Source organism: Ochlerotatus camptorhynchus, unplaced genomic scaffold, assembly GCF_037179485.1.
Source record: "Ochlerotatus camptorhynchus isolate MF236.1 unplaced genomic scaffold, CSIRO-AGI_Acam_v1.1 ptg000904l, whole genome shotgun sequence".
NCBI lineage: Eukaryota > Metazoa > Arthropoda > Insecta > Diptera > Culicidae > Ochlerotatus > Ochlerotatus camptorhynchus.
Window position 1 is genome coordinate 46,058 of NW_027041355.1, and position 21,752 is coordinate 67,809.

Below are 21,752 nucleotides of genomic sequence, written 5' to 3' on the forward strand. Positions count from 1 at the left end.
AAATGAGTTGTAACTTTGGGAGACTAATCAGGACCCGATTTGAAACCATTTAAGCACTGTGGAGCGAAAAAGTTAAAATTTGCATCAGTCTATTGCACACGCTTATTGACAAGTTCCAAGCCAATGTCAAAATTCTCAAGCAATTGGGGGAGCAAACTGAACACTGGGATGTGCTACTAATTCACTTGCTCAGTACTCGGTTGGATGCTGTTACGAGACGCGATTGGGAAGAGTATGCAGAGGCAAACGAGACGACCAAGTTTCAGCAGTTGATAGAGTTTCTTCAACGTCAAGTCAATGTGTTGGAAACGGTTAGCGGCAAGTCAGCGGAGATGGCAACACTAGCGAAGAAACATAATCCACCTCGTTCAGCAAATCACGGAGCTTCACAGCAAGCATCGCGCCAGTGTCCAGCGTGTTCTAGCCAGCATTCTCTCTACCAGTGTGGAGAATTTTCAAAAATGTCGGTTGACGAGAAGGAGCGTGTAATCCGACGCAATCAGCTTTGCCGAAACTGCCTACGACGAGGCCACTTGGCAAAGGAGTGTTCATCTGAAAGCAGCTGTCGCAAGTGTAGAGGGCGGCACCATACGCAGTTGTGCTATGCCTCAAGATCAGAGGGCAGCAGTCGACCCGCATCCCTCATCCAGCCAAGTCAGCAAAGCAGCAACAACGAACAACTTTCTTCCACCCCAGCGGCACATACTGGCATCACGAGTTGCACTTCCTTGGACAGATCTAGAACGAAGGTGCTGCTAGCTACAGCCATCGTCATCATGGTGGACAACAACGGGATAGAGCATCCGGTACGAGCCTTACTGGATTCAGGCAGCGAATGTTGTTTCGCAACGGAGCGGCTACTCCAGCGAATGAAGGTTCGTCGGTGCAAGGTGAATCTGCCTATTGCAGGGATTGCTGAAGCTGCTACAGAAGTTCACTGCAAGTTCCAGTCCACCATAAAGTCCAGAATCTCCAACTATGTTGCCACAATCCAAGCCTTCGTCCTACCGAGGATCACCGTAGACCTTCCATCAATTTCCGTTGACGCCTCTAGATGGTCGCTTCCAACGGGAATTCAGTTAGCAGATCCATCTTTCTATCAATCCGGAGTTATTGATGTTGTGCTGGGAGCGGAGGTGTTTTTCGATCTCTTCAGCGTAGCAGGTCGCATTCCTTTGGGCGAGTCTCTTCCGTGCCTCGTGAATTCAGTCTTCGGTTGGGTGATTAGCGGCAAAACTTCTCAAGAACATTCAAGATCACCCATTGTCTGCAACGTAGCTACTACTGCCGAAATACAACGCAACATGGAGCGGTTTTGGGCCATCGAGGATGATTCGGGAGTTGTACACTCCCCGGCTGAAGCCTACTGCGAGAAATTCTTTTCTGACACGGTCTTTCGCTGCGAAGATGGACGGTATATGATGCGCATACCGTTCAAAGAAGAGGTTTTGAAGAAGTTGGAGAACAATAAACGCACTGCACTTCACCGCTTCCGTTTGCTCGAGAATCGCCTGGGACGAGATCCAAAGCTAGCTATAGAATACAAGAAATGCATCTGGGCTTGCATACTTTCTACCTCACCATCCAGTCATTCGCGAAGACAGCAGCACCACCAAGGTCCGCGTCGTATTTGATGCCTCGTGCAAGAGTGTTAGTGGAGTTTCCTTAAACGATGCCATGCTGGTTGGTCCAATCGTTCAGGAGGACTTGAGAGCTATCACGATGCGATCTCGCATGCATCCAATAATGCTTATCGCCGACATCGCCAAAATGTATCGGCAAATTCTGCTGTTTCTTGAAGACTGTCGATTTCATTTGATTTTCTGGCCAATCACCAGAAGAACCGATCCAAATCTATAAATTGAAGACTGTGACCTACGGCACTGCTTCAGCACCGTATTTAGCCACTAGAGTGTTGAAGCAGATCGCACAGGATGAAAGCTCAAATTTCCCGCTCGCAGCAAGCGCAGCCAGCGAAGATTTTTACGTAGATGACTTCTTTTCCGGAGCAAGTACTGTCGCCGAAGCCATTGAACTGCGAAAGCAGATGGACGCCATGTTGAATTCAGCTGGGATGCAACTTCGGAAATGGGCGAGTAACTGTCCGGAAGTGCTTGATGGAATTCCTCCAGAGAATCGAGCGTTAAAACCTCTGGTGAACTTCGATAAAAATCAGTCAATAAAAACTCTTGGCCTGCATTGGGAGCCGTGCTCCGACCAGTTAAAATACATTGTTCCCGAAGCTGCCGTCGACGCTGATACAATAATTACGAAGCGCAGTTCTCTTTCCTGCATAGCCAAGTTGTTTGACCCACTCGGTTTGGTAGGACCTGTTGTAGTCGTTGCCAAAGTTTTTATGCAATCGTTATGGGGTCTTAAGGATGACAACGACAAGCCGTACGACTGGGACAAGGAATTGCCAGAAGATATGAAACGCCGTTGGATCGAATACTGCTCCGAACTGCCTCGTTTGAATGACTTGCGTATCAATCGATTCATTTTGCTCCCTGATTCTATCTCTGCCGAACTCCATTTCTTCTCGGACGCCTCTCTAGCTGCGTATGGAACATGTGCGTACATCAGATCAACGAACGCTTTGGGGGAAGTAAAGGTTGCTCTGCTCACGTCTCGATCGAAGGTGGCACCACTCAAGCAACAAAGCATTCCACGTTTGGAGCTGTGTGGTGCATTGTTAGCTGCTGAACTCTATCGTAAGGTATCCGCTGCACTGCGAATCACATCCAAAGCGTACTTCTGGGTTGATTCAACAACTGTTCTATGTTGGCTCAAGGCAACACCGTCAACCTGGTCCACTTTCGTTGGCAATCGCGTTTCAAAAATCCAGCAAATGACAGAAAACTGTGAATGGAACCATGTCGCTGGTTGTGAGAATCCTGCTGACATCATTTCCTGAGGAATAGCAGCAGGAGATTTGCTCCAGTGTAAACAGTGGTGGGAAGGTCTTCCATGGCTTCAAAACGACAAAGAATCGTGGAAAGTTCAAGTTAATGAAGCCATAGATTCAGAAGCCGAAAAGGAAGCAAGGAAAACATCACTCGCTACCGCATCTCCTTCGATTACTTTCGTCGAAGAGTACGTCGGTCGGTTCTCCAACTATCAGCACATGCTACGGATTACTGCCTACTGGAGGCGGTACTTCAGAAATCTACATCTGGCAAAATTTGAACGAGTCGTCTCATCACCGCTTTCTACTTCGGAGATTCGTAGTGCCGAATTAGCTCTTGTGCGACTGGTGCAGAAGGACGCTTTTCCGGCAGAATTGAAAGCTGTGAAAGCAAATCAAACAGTTCCAACTCATTCTCGGCTCCGTTGGTTCCATCCGATGATCGATTCCGACGACATTTTACGAATAGGTGGACGAATAGATCGTTCTTCCCAACCTTTCGATTCGCGACATCAAATTCTGCTCCCAGGATCACATCCGTTTACAACGCTTCTTGTTCGATGTCTGCACGAACGTCTTCTTCACGCAGCAGTGCAGCTTCTTACCAACACCATCCGACTACGATTCTGGATCTTAGGAGGCAGAAATACTACCCGTCGCATTGTTCACAACTGCGTTACATGCGTACGAGCAAAGCCCAAAGCCATCGAGCAGTTCATGGCCGAACTTCCCTCGCAGCGTGTCACTGCTTCACGGCCATTCTCCGTCGTTGGTATCGACTTTTGGGGGCCGATCTATCTCAAACCTCGTCACCGTAGAGACGCACCAACAAAAGCCTACGTTTCAGTGTTCGTGTGCTTCAGCACAAAGGCCGTTCACTTAGAACTTGTTGGTGATCTGAGTACGGCGAAATTTCTCCAAGCTTTCCGTCGTTTCGTTTCTCGTCGTGGTCTGTGCGCAGATGTATACACTGACAACGGCAAGAATTTCGTCGGTGCCGCTAACGAGCTTCGAAGACTGTTGCGCTCCGAAGACTTTCGCCACTCCATCGCCAGTGAATGTTCGACTTCAGGAATCCGCTGGCATTTCAATCCTCCTCGTGGATCTCATTTTGGAGGTCTATGGGAAGCAGCGATCAAGTCAGCGCAAAAACACTTTGTCCGTGTGCTTGGTGACCGAAAACTAGCCTTTGACGATATGGAGACACTTCTCGTACAAATCGAAGGCTGCCTCAACTCTCGCCCGTTGACCAAACTCTCCGACGACCCATCGGATTTGCAGGCTCTAACGCCGGGTCATTTCATCGTCGGATCCTCGCTACAGTCTGTTCCAGACATCGACTACGAGTCTATTCCGATGAATCGCCTTCACCAATGGCAGCAGATCCAGAAAATGCTTCAGGATGTCTGGAAACGCTGGCACGTAGAATATCTGCAAGCACTGCAACCTCGCAGCAAATGGATAAAACCACCAATAGAGCTAAAGAAGAATCAAGTCGTCGTCATCGTGGACGAGAATCAACCACCAATGCGTTGGCCTATCGCTCGAATCCACGAGCTCCACCCAGGTCAAGATGGCGTTGTCCGCGTCGTCACACTGCAGACTGGCTCCAGTTTGCTTACACGCCCAACTTCAAAGATCTGTGTTCTACCCATACCACCACCCAACGACGATCAAACGACCACATCAGAAGAGCCGCCCGCGCGGTCTAGCTAGAGGTTTCCTTTTTGGATCAACCTGGCAACGTCGGTTTCAGCAAGCTGATCAACCTTACACCGATACTCAATAGCCGCATTCAAATCAATACAAGGCTCTCATACCGGAGGGTCCAGGTGAGGATCTGTCCATATCTTTTACTTCAGTAGAAAAGGCCTACCGGATCTCTTATTTCTTTGCATGTCTACGATTATCTGATAATCAACATCCCGTCGAAGTCCAGAAATAGTTATTTCTGCAGAGGGCAGGATGTTCGACACCATCAATACGTCTGTCCTCGAATCTGTGACCAATGAACGCTCCACCACCAACTTAGCAACACAACGCAATGGACAATCACCGATCGATATCCCACACATCGACTGTACGGAACATACCACTGTTCGCGATGTCATCTCTCTACAGCATCCGCACCGAAGGGAAAAACAATACACCATAGGACGAGTCAGTGCACATCAATCCACCGTCGCAGCTGGGTGCGTAGCCCACAAATTCATCGCGCCGACAATCTATGTCGCCATCTTCGGCAAACGATGAAGATAATTAATTATTTGTTTAGTGTTTAGTTAAGTTACAAAAATAAAGTTTGATTAAATGAGTGTAGTGTAATTTAAGAAAAATAAACTGTGTTTTGTGCATGCAATATTGTTAGTTGTGAAACTTTAACCCGAAGAACACTCGGTCGCTGGATATGTTTTCGGCAATGAGCCTAGCAAAACAATTATTCCTCTGAAAAAGGAACAATACCAAAGATTTAAGTAAACTAAAGGAGAAAAATCTATACAACTCTCTAATAATGAAAATCCCAAAGGCTTGGTAGCCATCATAATGAAGTAATTAAATTGGGTTGTTTTTTTTTTTTTTTATATTAATTTATTTGTACAGGCTCAATCGAATAAACTTTACAGAGCCGAGTTATCATTTGCATTATACATGAATAATGTCTTAAATCTAGAGTTAAAGGAATTGAACCGATTACTCGCGGTCGTCTCGAGGTTAGTGGAGATTTACAATTTTTTGGATGGGGAAAGGGAGAAGGAGGTTTGAAATATGATTTATTATACAAATAATCCTAAAACATGAACTTATTTCTATTCATCTTGAAAACAAACATTAAAAAAAAAAACTACACGCACAATACACAAACTAAACACAAGGTTAATCCAACTTACAATCTAAGGTTAGTATTCTTAAAGTAAACATATATGAGTTTCATAAACTCCAGATCACGTCTAGCCAAAATATCCCGAACTGGAACATTAGGTTGTCTACCTCGAGCCCGAAGGGAATCGCACAGCTCAGATCTGACTCCACGATGCTCAGCACAAGACCAAAGGATGTGATCGGCGTCTTGGTAACCTTGTCCACATTCACAGAGATTGCTGTCTCCCAGCCCAACACGAAACAAGTGAGCGTTTAACGAATAGTGATTGGACATGAGGCGAGACATCAGACGAATGAAGTCTCGACCCACATCCAACCCCTTGAACCAAGGACTCTTCGACACCTTAGGGATGATCGAGAATAGCCATCGTCCCAAACTTCCTTCACTCCATTTATTTTGCCAGCTGGCGAGCGACTGTTGACGATAAATGAAGAAAAATTCATTGTAGGCGATTTGTCGATCGTAAATATCGCCTTGCATAGCGCCCACCTTAGCAAGTGTGTCCGCCTTCTCATTGCCCGGAATCGAGCAATGAGATGGGACCCATGCAAAGGTGATGACAAAAGATCTTAAAGATAAAGCACTCAGAAGCTCTCGTATTTTCTTGAGAAAATACGAGGAGTGCTTTACCGGCCTCATGGATCTAATAGCCTCGACAGAACTGAGACTATCCGTAAAAATAAAATAGTGATCTGGTGCAAGTGAGGCGATCGTTTCTAGCGTATAATGTATTGCCGCCAGTTCAGCAACATATACGGAACAAGGAGCTTGAAGCATTCGAGAGGCGCTATGAAATTCGTTAAAAATACCAAAACCAGCGGACGACTCTATAAGTGATCCATCTGTGAAGAACGATCTTGCGGAATCAACTTGGCCAAACTTTGCAGCGTAAATTGACGGAACAATCATGGAACGATGATGTTCTGGGATTCCACGAATCTCCCGTGTCATAGATAAATCAAAACTAACTGAATTGCCGAAGTCGGAGAAGCATACACGATGGGGATTATGCTGTGAAGGGCTGACATCCTGTGTTATGTACACGTAGTACAATGACATAAAACGAGTTTGAGGGTTTAGCTCAAGAAGCTTCTCAAAGTTTTCGATTACCAGTGGGTTCATAACTTCACAACGGGTGAGGAGCCTGAGGGACAATTCCGAAAACCGATCCGATAGTGGCAACATGCCCGCCAACACTTCGAGACTCATCGTATGAGTCGAGTGCATGCATCCTAACGCGATACGAAGACAACGATACTGGATACGTTCCAGTTTGATGATGTGAGTTTTAGCCGCCGACTGGAAGCAAAAACTACCGTACTCTAAAACCGATAAAATCGTTGTCCGGTACAACGTTAGAAGATCTTGCGGATGAGCTCCCCACCACGTTCCGGTAATTGTTCGGAGAAAATTGATCCTTTGTTGGCATTTTCGTCTCAGATACTCAATGTGGGATCTCCAGGTGCATTTGGAATCGAACCAGACCCCAAGATATTTGAAAGACATGGAATGAGTGATCGGCTTACCCAAAAGTTGAAGCTTCGGTTGTGCTGGGCTATGCTTCCTAGAAAAAACGACCAACTCAGTTTTCTCCGTGGAGAATTCGATACCTAGCTGGATAGCCCAAGTAGACAAATTGTCTAAGGTATCCTGTAAGGGTCCTTGCAGGTTGACCCCTTTGGGCCCTGTCATAGACACTACGCCATCATCTGCAAGTTGTCTCAACGTGCAGTTGTCACTTAGGCAATTGTCAATTTCTCTGACATAGAAATTGTACAAAAGGGGGCTTAAAAAATTGGGTTGTTAGCGGAATGCTTAAATAAAACAGCAAAAAAGGTTAGGGGGGGTTAGAGGGGGTTAGATTTTGATAAGTTCTTTAGTGGGAATGACACTGATGAAGACTGCACATTGTAGTCGAAATACGTATCTGTCATGGATACCAAAATTAATTAAGTGGAATTAAATGGAAGATAACCTTGTTTGCTGTTTTATTTAAGCATTCCGCTAACAACCCAATTTAATTACTTCGGTTTAAGATAGATATCGATAGAACTGATTTAAATATAGGGTTGCTTTTATTTTGAATAAATGAAAACTTATTGATAACATTTTTCGATTATGAATCTTGATATCAACTATAAGGTTTCAAAGCATTCAGATTACTAAATTTGTGATCAAAAATATATCAAAATCAAATGATATCACAATAATAACTAATTTGGTTTTTATTTTTATTTTTTGTTTTCCTACCATAGTTGTAACATATTGATTACTTATTGGCGGTGATATGAAAGTGTGCTTATACTTTCTGGGACACCCTATAGTGCGGCTTAGGTTTAAAGCATGGTAGAAATTTTTTGCCATCATATTTTAACTAGCAGTTGCGATCAGTGATGCAAAATATCATGACACTCACGTGACACTCGTCTTCGCATCAACCGACTATCGCTGACAGATCGTTTTGTCACGCAGTGAGAGTTAGAGCCATGGCAAACAACAATCACCAGTAATGGTCGCTGCTCACAAGCAAAACATTACACTCGCTGCTGATAATGTAAAGCACAACGAAAACAGTGAAGACTTCTGCAGTACGATCATGAGAAAAAGCGAAACGACAGAAGAAAATGAAAACAATGCCTGCGCATTCCAAGTTCGTCTCGGCAGGCGCGAGTGTGTGAGTTACAAACAGAGCAGGCAACATTAAACGGAAGTTATTGGGCTCACTCACCAACACACTCACATAAGCAAGCAAAGCAGCAACTGCTTCAAAACGAGCACAGATGAGTGTCGTGATTGTCAGGAATGACCAGATCGGTGATGGTTCACAACAGAAGACGACATTCACCAGTTGCTTTTTACTTCTTTCGTCAACTTGATGGATGGTCATGGAGAGAGCATCGACGAGCACATTGATAGGAATGTACAAAGCGTTACTACCATCAGCTGTTTGATGATGGTGATTGTGATAGGTCGCAACTCTGGTTGAGATAGAAAAGGGGCGCATTTTGCCCGCTATTGGTATTTACCACCATTTCCCACATTTTCCGAAAACCGGCTGCACACTATGCTAAGAAAATCATTTAACAAACATTTGTCATTTCATACCTTTCCTATGACTGGACGCTGCCATTGTTTAAGTGCCGGTGTGTCCTTCAAACCTGCTAGTGTACTGATCCGATCCAGTGATGCAGCTACACATTATTATTTTTACACGAGACGTAATTCCGCTTTGACGTAAATCATGGAACGTAAACAAACATGGCATGTAAAATTAAGTGTCCTGAAACTGAAACATATGCACCTCGACGAAAAGTGCGTTTGATTGAATTGATTTTTTCGTCCTTTTCAATTGATTCTTATGTCAAAAGGGCCGCTTGCATGTGTCGGTATCAGGGCACTGAAATTTACATGTCTTTATCGTAGTGTGTAGTGAACGCCTCCAGTGGGTCGCTTGTACCTTATTCCCGGCTGGTGATCGAACCCCGTCACCTGAATCGCTTTGTGAAGGCCACCGAGTTTTGAAGCACGCCACGAGGAAGGAAGAACCTTCTGGTAAAACCACAACGCTAGGTCAGCCAAACGACGCATCAAATCGGTTATGTGCCATGTAACCTTTGATTCCTTAATTTTCCCTATTTGATTTCCCAAAATTGAACGCATTAAGCATGAAAAACACGAATACACTATATTAAACTAAGCTATTTCTGTATTATCGAATTATTTAACCACGCTATTCCCTATTTCCTCCATCTCTTTTGTTGGTTGATCCACCTTGCATTTTTTTAAAGGGAAGTATTTCCACCAATTTCGTCCTGGAGCCCTTCAAATTACCCTGAATCTCCAGAAAAAGCCTGGAGAGGGACAAAAAGTAGTCCCCAGAGAAAACTAAGTAACATTCTACAATACTTTTTTTTTCGTTCATATAACCATAAACTGTACCGTACCTGTGGAAAAAATTCATAAAATTCTGAGACTCATCGGCCCTTTTTTACGATAGTCAAAAAATGCCCTTTACTCAGTACAGCTATATTAACACTGCGGATAATCGAGCACGACCTGTACCAAGAGCAATTATTTCCAGATGTCCCCTAATGTCGGTCTAAGGCCAGGCGCCCATTGGTGTGGCGGTGTTGTTGCATCATTCGATCTACATGCCCGGTGCCTTGTTCTCAATATTTGACCCATGCATAAATCCAGCAACTATAATGAAATTTTAGTACATTTCTCATTAGCAATAAAAAATTGCTAATTAACACTATGAAAACGATTCGTCCGATAAAATGTGTAAAGACAAACTTGCAATGTTTGAAAAATCACAGCTCAGCCAAATCAATTGAAACCTTTTGAAACTACATACTTTGAAAATGTATTCGGTATCAATAGATTTCAAATCGATCGATAAATTGCCGAGCAATAATTTTTCATTTGCCTTTTTGCCGTAACACATATTACCGGAGGCATCGTGTTCAAGGTGTTATAAAAAACCGATTACCAAAATATAGTTTTATTGATGGATTACTCAATGTTTAGATCCATTTGGTTTTTTTTCTTGAAATTTTCATTGATACTTTCCACTTTTATATACCGGTTTTTGTTTTTCATTCAAATAAATACATCAGAAAATAAAAACGTGAAAACACATTTCTACTAGATCTAAACTACAGCTTCACGTTCCGTGCCTCCCCACTGAGGTTAAATTAATTTTAAATTAACTAATTTCGTGTTTCAAGTACGCTACTCATGATGATTTTCCGGTTTTTCCTACCCCGTCGGCACGGTTCGACGGCTATGGTGGGATGCTGCAACACGGCCGTCGGTTGCCAGAGAGGGATGTGGCAGAGTATCATCAACGTCATGTGTGAAAAGGTAAATAACTGTATGATGCTGCTGCTGCCGCCGGGATGTTCTGCCAGTGCCAAAGGTGTCTGTTGTGGATAGCATGTGTAAGTAAATATTTATGCTCTGGTGTGGGAGGATGGGGTGAATATTGTCGGCTGGCAAGTGTTTTGGTTCCCACGCGCTTTTGATGGTCGGCTTTTGGTTTGATGCCACCGACCGAGCATATAACTATTTCGAGCAATACCTATAACGTCGACGATCTGCGACGACCCCCGAATGACGAAAGATGGGCTTCACGGTGTTTGGAATTGCTTTCGATATGCGCTATAATTTTAGATGAACTCTACCGTTGTAGATGCATTAATGTTGTGGTTGATTTGGTGATTCTTTTTTTTTTTGCTGAATTTGGTTAGGGTGGGTTGTACAGGAGATTGAAGTTACCCAGGTAGTACATATTCAATAGAAGTGTGATATATATTATTCCGAATCATTCTGTTGCTAAATGTAATTGTTTGCTACAAATCCAGCCAGTCGGTATGATTAACGATTCATCTTTGTATGATATGGCATTTTGGAATAAAAGGTAGTTTTGTTTGCAAATAAAGAAACGATAATTTCGAATTTATCTCACCGTTCAATGATTGAGAATTTACCAAAGCTTGATGCTAAATCAAGTTGTAATGACTTTGAGATTTCTTTCCAGATATACACTTGTTAGGCGGTATAACATTATAACAATTGTATTGAGACTTGTTGATTTCGACGCAGTGCTTCAGCAAAGTTACAAAGCCTTGTGGAAACCCCAATTAGTCGTAAGCCTAAAGCGACTGGTCATGATGCATATCATTTCCGGAGTAGTCTAAGATCCTTAAATAAAAGTTCCGGTAGGAAGGTTGAATCCCATAATGAAAAATAATACAATTGGACATTTTTAAAAATTATTAATTAAAAGTTATGAACAAATGCGTTTCATTGTGGTACAAAGAAACTAAGAGATAATTTTACTAATAAACTTAATACGAACCCATTTTTAATGCAGGAGTAGGGTAAATGAACCAGTTTTGGCCCAAGAAGTTCCTTAAATGGTCCTATCATAGTTTTCAATTTGTATCACTCTTTACCAAATCTATTTTCATGCAGGGTAGAACATAGATTACGTGATATGTCTACGCAAATAAACTCATGAAAATTTATTTAAAATTTGAGTCACACCCTAGGGCCAAAACTGGAGCACTAGTGCCATAACTTGCTCATTTACCCTACTTCTTTGTAGATTATACTAGTATGTAAATAACAAAATCAAATTGATTGTTATTCGGGTGTTTGAAGTTTTTAAAATGTGTTTATTTTCATTAATATGGCCATTATCGAGATTTTACATGTGTTTTATATTTTTTTAATCGCATTTATGTTAGTAAATAAGGGCAAAATCACGATATTAGGGGTGTTTATGAGATCAAAATTTTAAAATCCATGTATGTCCGTATCAGTGCTGAAATTGGTCATTGTCATTGAAAGATTTCACGGGATATTGAAAATTATGTTTGACATCGCCACTGGAAAAAAAGACTCTCCTTTGTTAAATCTCATTCATTTTTTCGTCAATGACAAAGATTCACCTGGTGTAATTGCGAGCATTCTTTTCCACATTGCAGTTCACTCTCCATATCTCGATATTGAAGGGACCGTTAGGATATGGAGAAATTCAAGACCAACTATTGGAAAGGCCTCAACTTCATTTTGTAAACAAACCTTACAAAGGCCATTTTCTCGCGAACCAAAACTTACATTCGCAAACCTAAAACACAATCGGGTAGAAGAAAATTTCCCTTACCTGTCCATTTTGCTGGTTTGCTACGGCGGTTTATTGTTATATACTGGTGTCGATTTTCACGCGGTTTTTTTACACATTTTTTACGTGGTTTTTTACGCGATTTTTTTTACGTGGATTACTGAATTTACGCGGTTTTTTTACGTGGATTCCGGAATTTACGCGGTTTTTTTTTACGCGGGACGTATCACCCGCGTAAAAAGCGACTCCAGTGTATTTCTGTTAAAAATGCATAAAAACCTGAAATGCTGCTGTTGAAATTATTTCGGAGGTCTTCAAAGCAACTCGTCTGTGTTCCCGATCAAGATAGCTCAAAGCTGTAAATTTATTTAAGGTTAGGATAGCAACAATATAAATTCATGTTTTCTTACATTTAGTCTCCTTACACAATGTACCAATGAATGTAACAAATAAAGAATTCAATTTTCTCTTATCCAGTCTAGAAACAAGAATATAAATCAAAAAAAGGTACTAATTTACTGTAGTATAATATTTACGTAATAATATATAATGTTGCACTCGATTCACCAGATAATGACAAAGCAATTCTACATTTGACATTTGTATCGTCTGACAATTCGACTGACATGTATCCTATATATTCTTCTCGTTCACGAATACTCTCACGCTGAAACAAGGGACCGCCCGGTGACTGCATTAACCACAACAGCTGCATTTGGAAGTTGAGCAAGAGGAGCAGCGTGTCAATATTTTGCTCGCGCAACATGAGACGTTCTCTCACCCCAAGTTGGCAAAATTGATGGATGTGGTCAAATCGACCGTGACAAACGTTTTAAAAGTGTTCGGGGAGCGTCTGTCGATCGCCAGGAAGCCTGGAAGCGGTGGCAATCGTAATTCGGACGTGGCAGCAACGACGAAGAAGGTGGTGGTTAAATATAAGCGGAATCCTAACCTCTCCATGTGGGACGTCGCTGGCAAGCTCAATGTCTCCCATACTACTGTGCAGCGGCCAAGAAACGAGCCGAGTTGTCGACGTTTACGAAAGTGAAGGTGGCGAACCGAGATTACAAACAAAACACGTCGGCAAAGCAGTGGTCCTGAAAGCTGTAAACGAATCTGCTCACAAAGTTCGACTGTGTCGTCATGGACGACGAAACTTATGTGAAGGCGGATTTCAAGCAGCTTCCGGGACAGGAGTTTTATACCGGAAGGAGGCTGAAATTTTCGAAACCATCAAACTATCGAAGTTCCCGAAAACATATCTCGTCTGGCAGGCCATATGCACGTGTGGTCTAAAAAGCGGCATTTTCATTACTACGGGAACCATCAATCAAGAGATCTACGTCCAGGAGTTCCTGGAAAAGCGGCTGCTACCATTCCTAAAGGAACATAATAGATCTGTGCTGTTCTGGCCGGACTTGGCGAGCTGCCACTATGGGAAAAAGGCAATCGAGTGGTACGATGCGAACAACGTGGTTGTGGTACCCAAAGACCACAACCCTCCCAACAGCCCAGAACTCCGCCCTATCGAACGGTATCGGGCCTTGGTCAAACGGAATCTAAAAAAAAACTAATAAATTCATGGAAAACGAACAGCAGTTTAAAGAATTTCGTTCGGTGGAGAATAAGGTCGATGAGACCACTGTGTAAAATTTAATGGAAGGGGTTAAGCGGAAGGCACGGCCGTTCGGATTTGGCAAACCAAAAGAATAAACGAACATTTTTTCCTTTAAATAGGGGAAATGACGGCTTCGGCATGACAGACTATGTTCGGCAACACAAATTGAAACACTATTTTCACTGGATTTTCTTACGAAAACACTTCGCTGAATGCATGCAAACGATTCTTTATGCTTTCAGCTTCAATTTGACTATATTTTTACCACTGAGAAAAAGCAATCTAGCAAGGTTTTCTTGAAATGCAACACACGCACTACAAATTGTAGCTGATTTCGAGTTGCCGATAATAGAACAGCAGATTTACATGCAGTTCAAATGGAACGGTTGCCGAAGAAAAACTTGTTGCCGACAATACTCGCTCTCACTAGAGAAGATTGGAGCTTTGTAAAAGCGTTTCAAAACAGTTTTTGACAATTCTTTCGACTGAAATTGTTAGAGCAGCTGGCAGCAAAAGATTGTAAACAAACCAATACTGCATATGTGTGCGTTCCTTAGAGAAAAAGGCTATAGAAAGAAGGTCGCTGCTTAGGTTGCCGAGAATACGTAAATTCCCCTATATGAATTGAACTACCAAAACAATAATAAGAAGATTTTTGTGATATGAATTTTGACTGAAAGAAACGATTTTTTGTGGACCAATTTTTGCGTGTTCCAGTCTTTAGAACAAGAAAAGTCTAATAGATCAGTTAAGGACGTAGATGCTTGTTCGTTTTAATTTTTTTTATCTTTATTAAGGAGATTTTCAGCCCTTTCGCTTTGATGACTCCATGGATTTATTTTGATTAATTCATTTCATTCCGTTACAAGTTTATAAAAAAAATTGCACATGTTCGACAATTGGCATGGTTACCATTGAAGATCATTTTAGCTCGAGTAAGTGACGAAAGCTGATTCGACAATATCGCCGTGTATGGTCGAGATTTTGCAACACTACTCCTTAGGGAAAACTGGACACGCTTGATCCCTCCGCTCCATGTTTTCTCGAAATCCACAAGGGATTTTTTCGGGAAAGTTGCCAAAATGCCTCGTCTAAAGGGTGATACGGTCAAAATTTGGTCAAGGGAAAACGCGTGTAAATCGGTGAAATCGTTTATTTAAAAAATCAAATTAAATTTCTTTTTCAAGTTCAATTAGTATAAAATTCAGGAAAAATATTCAGTTAGGCTTCCGCTTTTCCAAATCCGAATTGCCGGGCCTTACGCTTGACCCCTGCCATCAGATTTTGTACAGCCACCTTGTCCACCTTCTTCGCCGCAGAAAGCCAGTTTGCCTTGAACTGCTGCTCGCCCTTAGCAGTTTTTTTGGTCTTCTTTAGGTTCCGCTTGACAATAGCCCAGTATTTCTCAATTGGGCGGAGCTCTGGCGTGTTGGGAGGGTTCTTGTCCTTGGGAACCACCTGCACGTTGTTGGCGGCGTACCACTCCATGGCCTTTTTACCGTAATGGCAAGATGCCAAATCCGGCCAAAACAGCACGGAACAACCGTGTTTCTTCAGGAAAGGCAGCAGACGTTTATTCAAACACTCTTTAACGTAAATTTCTTGGTTGACAGTCCCGGAAGCTATGAAAATGCTGCTTTTCAAGCCACAGGTACAGATGGCTTGCCAAACCAGATATTTCTTTGCGAACTTTGACAGTTTCATGTGCTTGAAAACATCTGCTACCTTTCCCCTTCCTTTTGCCGTATAAAACTCCTGTCCCGGAAGCTGCTTGTAGTCGGCTTTGACGTAGGTTTCGTCGTCCATTACCACGCAGTCAAACTTCGTCAGAATCGTCGTGTACAGCCTCCGGGATCGCGCTTTGGCCGTCGTATTTTGTTTATCATCGCGATTTGGAGTCACTACCTTCTTGTAAGTCGATAGTCCGGCTCGTTTTTTGGCTCGATGCACGGTTGTAGACGATACACCCAGCTTATTTGCGGCATCTTGGAGAGAGAGGTTAGGGTTTCGCTTGAAACTACCGGCAACTCTCTTTGTCGTCTCAGCGGCTTCCGGTTTTCGATTTCCCCCCGATCCAGACTTCCTGGCTGTCGACAAACGTTCCCCAAACACTTTAATTACATTTGTAACGGTTGATTTGGCAACTTTTAGCGATTTTGCCAACTTTGCGTGCGAGTAGCTCGGATTTTCGCGATGCGCGAGTAAAATTTTGATACGCTGCTCTTCTTGCTTGGACGGCATTTTGACAACTGAAGAGTGAATTCCAAAATCAAAATAGGAGCAACATTTTACACACACACACCTTCAAAATGAGGGGTGTTCAGGTTTTTTAAATGCAAAATTGAAAGAAATACGTCAAGTTGATATTGACCAAATTTTGACCGTATAACCCTTTAGAGACGGAAGGCAATGTTATACCGATATTTGCGTCAGTTTCACGGTGTCTCAAAAAAAAAATTACCAACGATAGAACGTTCTTTTTTTTAGCCAGCATACAATTTTTAATAACCTCTTGGATATTCTATTGAAAAGCATCAAGTTTTCACAGCTCAAAGCGAAAAGCTGAACCGACTAGCTCGGGGCTATCCTTTCAGGGTCGGCGCCAATTGCTTGGGGAAGACTGACAACCATAACCAACAAACGAAACAACAGGCGTTTAATAAGTAAGATCAATCATTGAATTGGTGCTGTTTCTATTGATCTTTTGTTCAGTTAGATTTGAAGCTGAAAACTCAATTCCCCCTGACTTGACTTGATCCCTCAAGGATAAGACACACTCATTCATTTACCTCTACCTTTTTACATTAACAAAATTCCGTATGATGTATTAAGATTTTGTAGGTTTTAATATTAGCTACAACTTATGTCAGGAACTCAAATCTGTATCACTTATGCGTGATGAACCAAGGCAAATAGAACCCACCATTTTTTTTTACAGAGAATGTAAAATACATTTTTTGAAAAACAATAACAAGTACATCCCGTTCTGGTTCGTCATGCATATGCGATACAGTTTTGAGCTACTGATAAAAGTTGTAGATAATAGTAAAGCCTATAAAATCTTCATGCATCATTTTACAGAATTCTGTTAATGACAATAGTTAGAGGTAAATGGTAAATGGTAAATGGTAAATGAATGCACGAAATGAATGTAAATGATTTTCCATACCTTAACACGCTTAATATTGTTATATAACGGTAAAATAATAAACCTCTGTTTGGGGATACTTGAACCCCCGGAATTTTGACACATTCCATCCCGGAATTTGTGTGAAATTTGTGAAATGGAATCAACTGGGGGACCTCAGTTTGTAAAACTTTTCTGGCTAATTTTATAAAAATTTACTTTTAGGAAATATATCATGTTAGAAACTCGAGAGCAAGGTAAATAACGTCTGCGTTAACGTCTGCCCCGTATCGTGGGTAGATCGCCTTTTCGTGGTACGTTACGGGATGTAAGATCTATCACCGATTCCTAGTCCTGACTTCTTCAAACTAGGGGAACAGTCCTTGTTACTTTTTATGCCTTGTTGACAGGGACAAGACTCGGCTTTGTCCACCGAGGATGATCTTGAAACAAGGAAAAATTGAGTTAGTTAGTCTTCATCTATGTGATTCCTAATCTTCCATTCGTTGTTCCTTAGTTTGAAGTGGTTAAGACTAGGGTTCTGATGCATGCGGTGTCATTCCTAAATTTTGTTGCTAAGGAATCCAATTTTGACTCACAAAGGTTCGCGCCTTTGGAGGGTGTATCAACACTCCGAAGGGTATAAATAGCGGGACCTTTCAATTAGAGTCGGATCCTTGCGATAAATGCAAGAATGACAACTGTAAAAAACGAATACTTCATAATTTCTCAATAGTGATGGAGTAATACGACATGCACTAAACTAAGGACACGGGATATACTACAATAGATCAAATTACTGGTCGCAGTGGTGTTAAGTCCCGAACAGAGGAAAAAAAATATATACGCCTTTATTCACTGGGTATTGTATCAATTCAAACTTTGTGATAGGGATGGATCAACATCAAAGCAGAAAAAGTGAAAAGTAAAATTCCAACTTCACTCAGTTTTCAATAACATGCGCTCTTCTCTAAGATGGCCTCTTAAATATGCAAAGAACTGTGGCTTTGAATGTGCGAAAATGATGTGAAAATACAAAAAGAGTCATGTAGTCTCAAAACGACAAAATAGTATAATAGACTCCGGGCCAACTTGTAACGCCAAAATGACCTAAAAAATGCAAAAAATTGCCTCAGAACGCATAATGATTTTTTTTCCAATTTGATAAATGCTTACAATACTTTAAACAAAGAAAATGCCGATTTATGTTGATGATTACAGTCATTACCTGACGTCTTCAGACTGGCAGAACCATTATCGCATCACTTTTCAATAGGTTCAATCTATACACGCAAAATAAATTTCTCTTACATCCAATGTAAGGTTGGATGTATTACATTATCTGTATATGTTTCCTATAACATCTTTGTCCGAAATAATAAGCTAACATAAAAATATCTAAATTATTTTAAAAATCTTCCGGCGACCACATTACAGATCTGTTCATGTTGCGATTTTAGTTTTGGGTGCTAGGTAATACCTTCTTAAATAGCACGAAATGTGTTAGCATGGTAGTGGAAAGTCACTGAAAAGAATGATCATTTTGGATAGTACCTATTGAAAAGTGACGCGAGTAATCGGTATTCTTAGCCAACGGTCTTCCCAAACGTTTAATTTTTTGTAGTCATTTTTTATTCATTCCATCACCAAACGATCAACCTCCAACAGCCAAGAGGATAAAACTTTCCCGTTGTGTGACATCAAGCGTCTTAGAAGCGAAAAAGCGAAAAAGTACAACGAGAGTGAAAATAGCGTTAAAAGGGGATTATTGAACTCAAATTTTTGGTTTCTGACGAAAGCCTCTTTTCGGGCGGTTTGTCATTTTTCAACTCACGCATTGCACGCACTCCCCGTTTGCTCCCTTGCTTTCCTAGTCTGCGGTGGGGAAAACGAAAGACGTTTCGCTCTGCTAGAAGCAGCTGCCGATGGCTTAGTTGTGAATTATGTTCTTTCCCAGCCCCGGTTTCGAGTGCGAGTGGGAGTTGGGTGCAGCACAATGCGAGCAAAGCCGAGGGTGCAAATTGACTACCCAAGCATTTCGGAGAACCGTAGCTCAAAGATCAAAAGCAGTGGTTTTGACTCGCTTCTGGAACGGTTCTCTGCGAAAGAAAGTAAGTTAACGCTTCATTTGAGATTGTTTGTAGAAATATTTCAACTGTGCATGTAATCGCCAAAGTGAAAATGAACTGTGAAATCGCTGGAATTGAGAAGGTTTTCCCAGACACGGTGGAAGCTTCGTCAGCTGTGTTTGCTTGCCATAATGTGATTTCGTTTGCACATCTCGGCTTCCGTAGAACCGCAGCCAAGGATTGATTAGTATTCAAAATCGCGACACTCTGTCTTAATGAGAGCGCATTAACCGTGAACACGCTTTTGGGTGAGTAAATGGTTGGTAAATATTTTACAATCCACCCGAAGGTTAACCTCAGGCAAAAGCTGGATTGTATGTGTCTATGTATTAATTTTGATCTCTTACCGTCTTTATTCATCGCCGACTGGAAGCACTTGGATAACCGACAAGCTCGACACTGATTGCGATGGGTTTTGTCTACAGGACACCGACCCTTCAGTTCACCGGCTGCCTTGCAGGTGTATACTCGATTACGATGGATGCTGCGTTTGAAGAAACCAGAGCAGCCTGTGGAAAGAGAGACAAAAATACAGAACTGGTGAGACATTAGGAAAAAACTGGTATTCAGGCAACTGGATCGCTCAACAAGTTAGTAAGTAAAGGGTGTCCACGATGAAATTGCCACACACAAAATTGATTCGCAAAATTCGAGTTTTGATCCGATTGCCATCAAATTTTCAGGGATTGAGAAATAACTATTAAACTTCATTTTACCATTTTACTCGTATTTTATTTACAGTCCATACGCAAATGCCCGCACCTTGGCCTTAACCCCGGCCATAAGATTCTGCACAACCTGTGAATCAACCGTTTTTTGCATGTAAACCCATACTTTCTTCAGTTCCTCGACTGTCTTCACTACCTTAGGTCGTTTAAGAAGGTGCTGCTTCATAATCGCCCAGTACTTCTCGATGGGGCGGAGCTCCGGAGTGTTGGGAGGGTTGAACATTTTCGGCACGAAATTGACCTTATTGTCCGCATACCACTTCAGCACGTCCTTGGAGTAGTGGCATGAGGCCAAATCCGGCCAGAAGATTGTTGGGACGTTGTGGGCCTTCAGGAGAGGAAGCAGCCGCTTCTGGAGGCACTCTTTTATGTACACCTGTCCGTTCATCGTGTCCTGGGTCACGAAAGGTGCACTCCGCTTCCCGCACGTGCAGATGGCTTGCCAAACTAGGAATTTCTTCGCAAATTTGGACATCTTCTGAGTGCGGACATGCTCCGGAACGCTGAACTTATCCTTGGCCGTGAAAAACAGGTTGCCGGGGATCTGTTTGAAGTCGGCCTTCACATATGTTTCGTCGTCCATGATGCAGCATTCAACTTTCGTCAGCATGTTGAGGTACAACTTCCTGGCACGGGTTTTGGCGGACTTGTTCTGCTTCTCGTCGCGATTAGGGGCCTTTTGTACCTTGAACGTTCGAAGCCCAGCCTTAGTTTTGGCCTTCTGGACAAAACTTCGGCTTAGGTGCAGCTTCTTAGCCACATCCCTAACGGAGGCGTTCGGATTTCGATTGAAGGCCCCAACTACGCGGTTGTGATTTTTGGTGTTGTACGGAATATTTTTTCCTTCACTTCTGGGCTTCCGATCGGTGGTCAACCGTTCCTCGAACCGCTTAATCACTCGCGACACCGTGGAATTCGCGATTCCCAACGTTTTAGCGATGGAACGATGCGAGAGATCCTTGTTCTCGTGATGAATGCGCAAGATTTTATCACGCACGAGCTGTTCTTTCGACTCCATTTCCGCGAGTTTTGATCACAGGACTTTAAAACTTGCAGGATGTAAATAATGCACTATGAACTAAATCCACCCAAATTTTCATTAAATTCTACCCAACGGTTAAAAAGTTAGAGCAATTTCATAGTGTGGCAATTTCATCGTGGACACCCTTTATTATCTTTGAATTCTCAGCTTGTTTGGACCTCTTGTGGTGATAATGATGATGGTGGTTTCAGCAGTCACCACTAGCTCATACAATGGTTGGAACTAGAAGATTTTTCTATAAGATAAAATTAATGAAAACATAAAAATTAGGTTTGCAGAAAACAATAGCTGATTTCTCCTGCACATATAAATCGCCTCAAAAGTTGTAAATTGCTTAACGCTACTACTAATGCAGAGTACATAGATGTTTCAAATATAAGTTGGTTTAATTTTGTTTTTATCTTTAGTGAGTTTCGACAATGATGAATTCGACCAGAACGTAATAACAATATTATATCACGATTGTATCAAGTTCTGTTATAAATAACAACTGTTGATATAATCTTGTTTTAAGTGCTCTGTGCTGAAAGGAGGAAAAATTGCCACATAATTTGTTAGAATTAACATTTAACACAACATTTTAACAAAGTTAGTTACAATTAACAGCAACAAAATTATACGTATTTTTAATAGATTTTCGTTTTGTGTTAGTCTTGAGCAGGTAGTAGAATTTAAAATGATTTAAGGGCTA

General features: G+C 42.0%; 1 protein-coding gene across 1 annotated transcript in view; it reads right to left on the reverse strand.

Annotated features, from left to right (window-relative positions):
* LOC135715434 (protein dissatisfaction-like) overlaps positions 1-21,752 on the reverse strand; it is an 86,433-nt gene that overhangs the window by 23,196 nt on the left and 41,485 nt on the right. Inside the window, exon 3 of the mRNA XM_065238712.1 lies at positions 19,639-19,800. Coding sequence (XP_065094784.1) covers positions 19,639-19,800 — 162 coding nt within the window. The remainder of the gene's footprint in view (positions 1-19,638; positions 19,801-21,752) is intronic.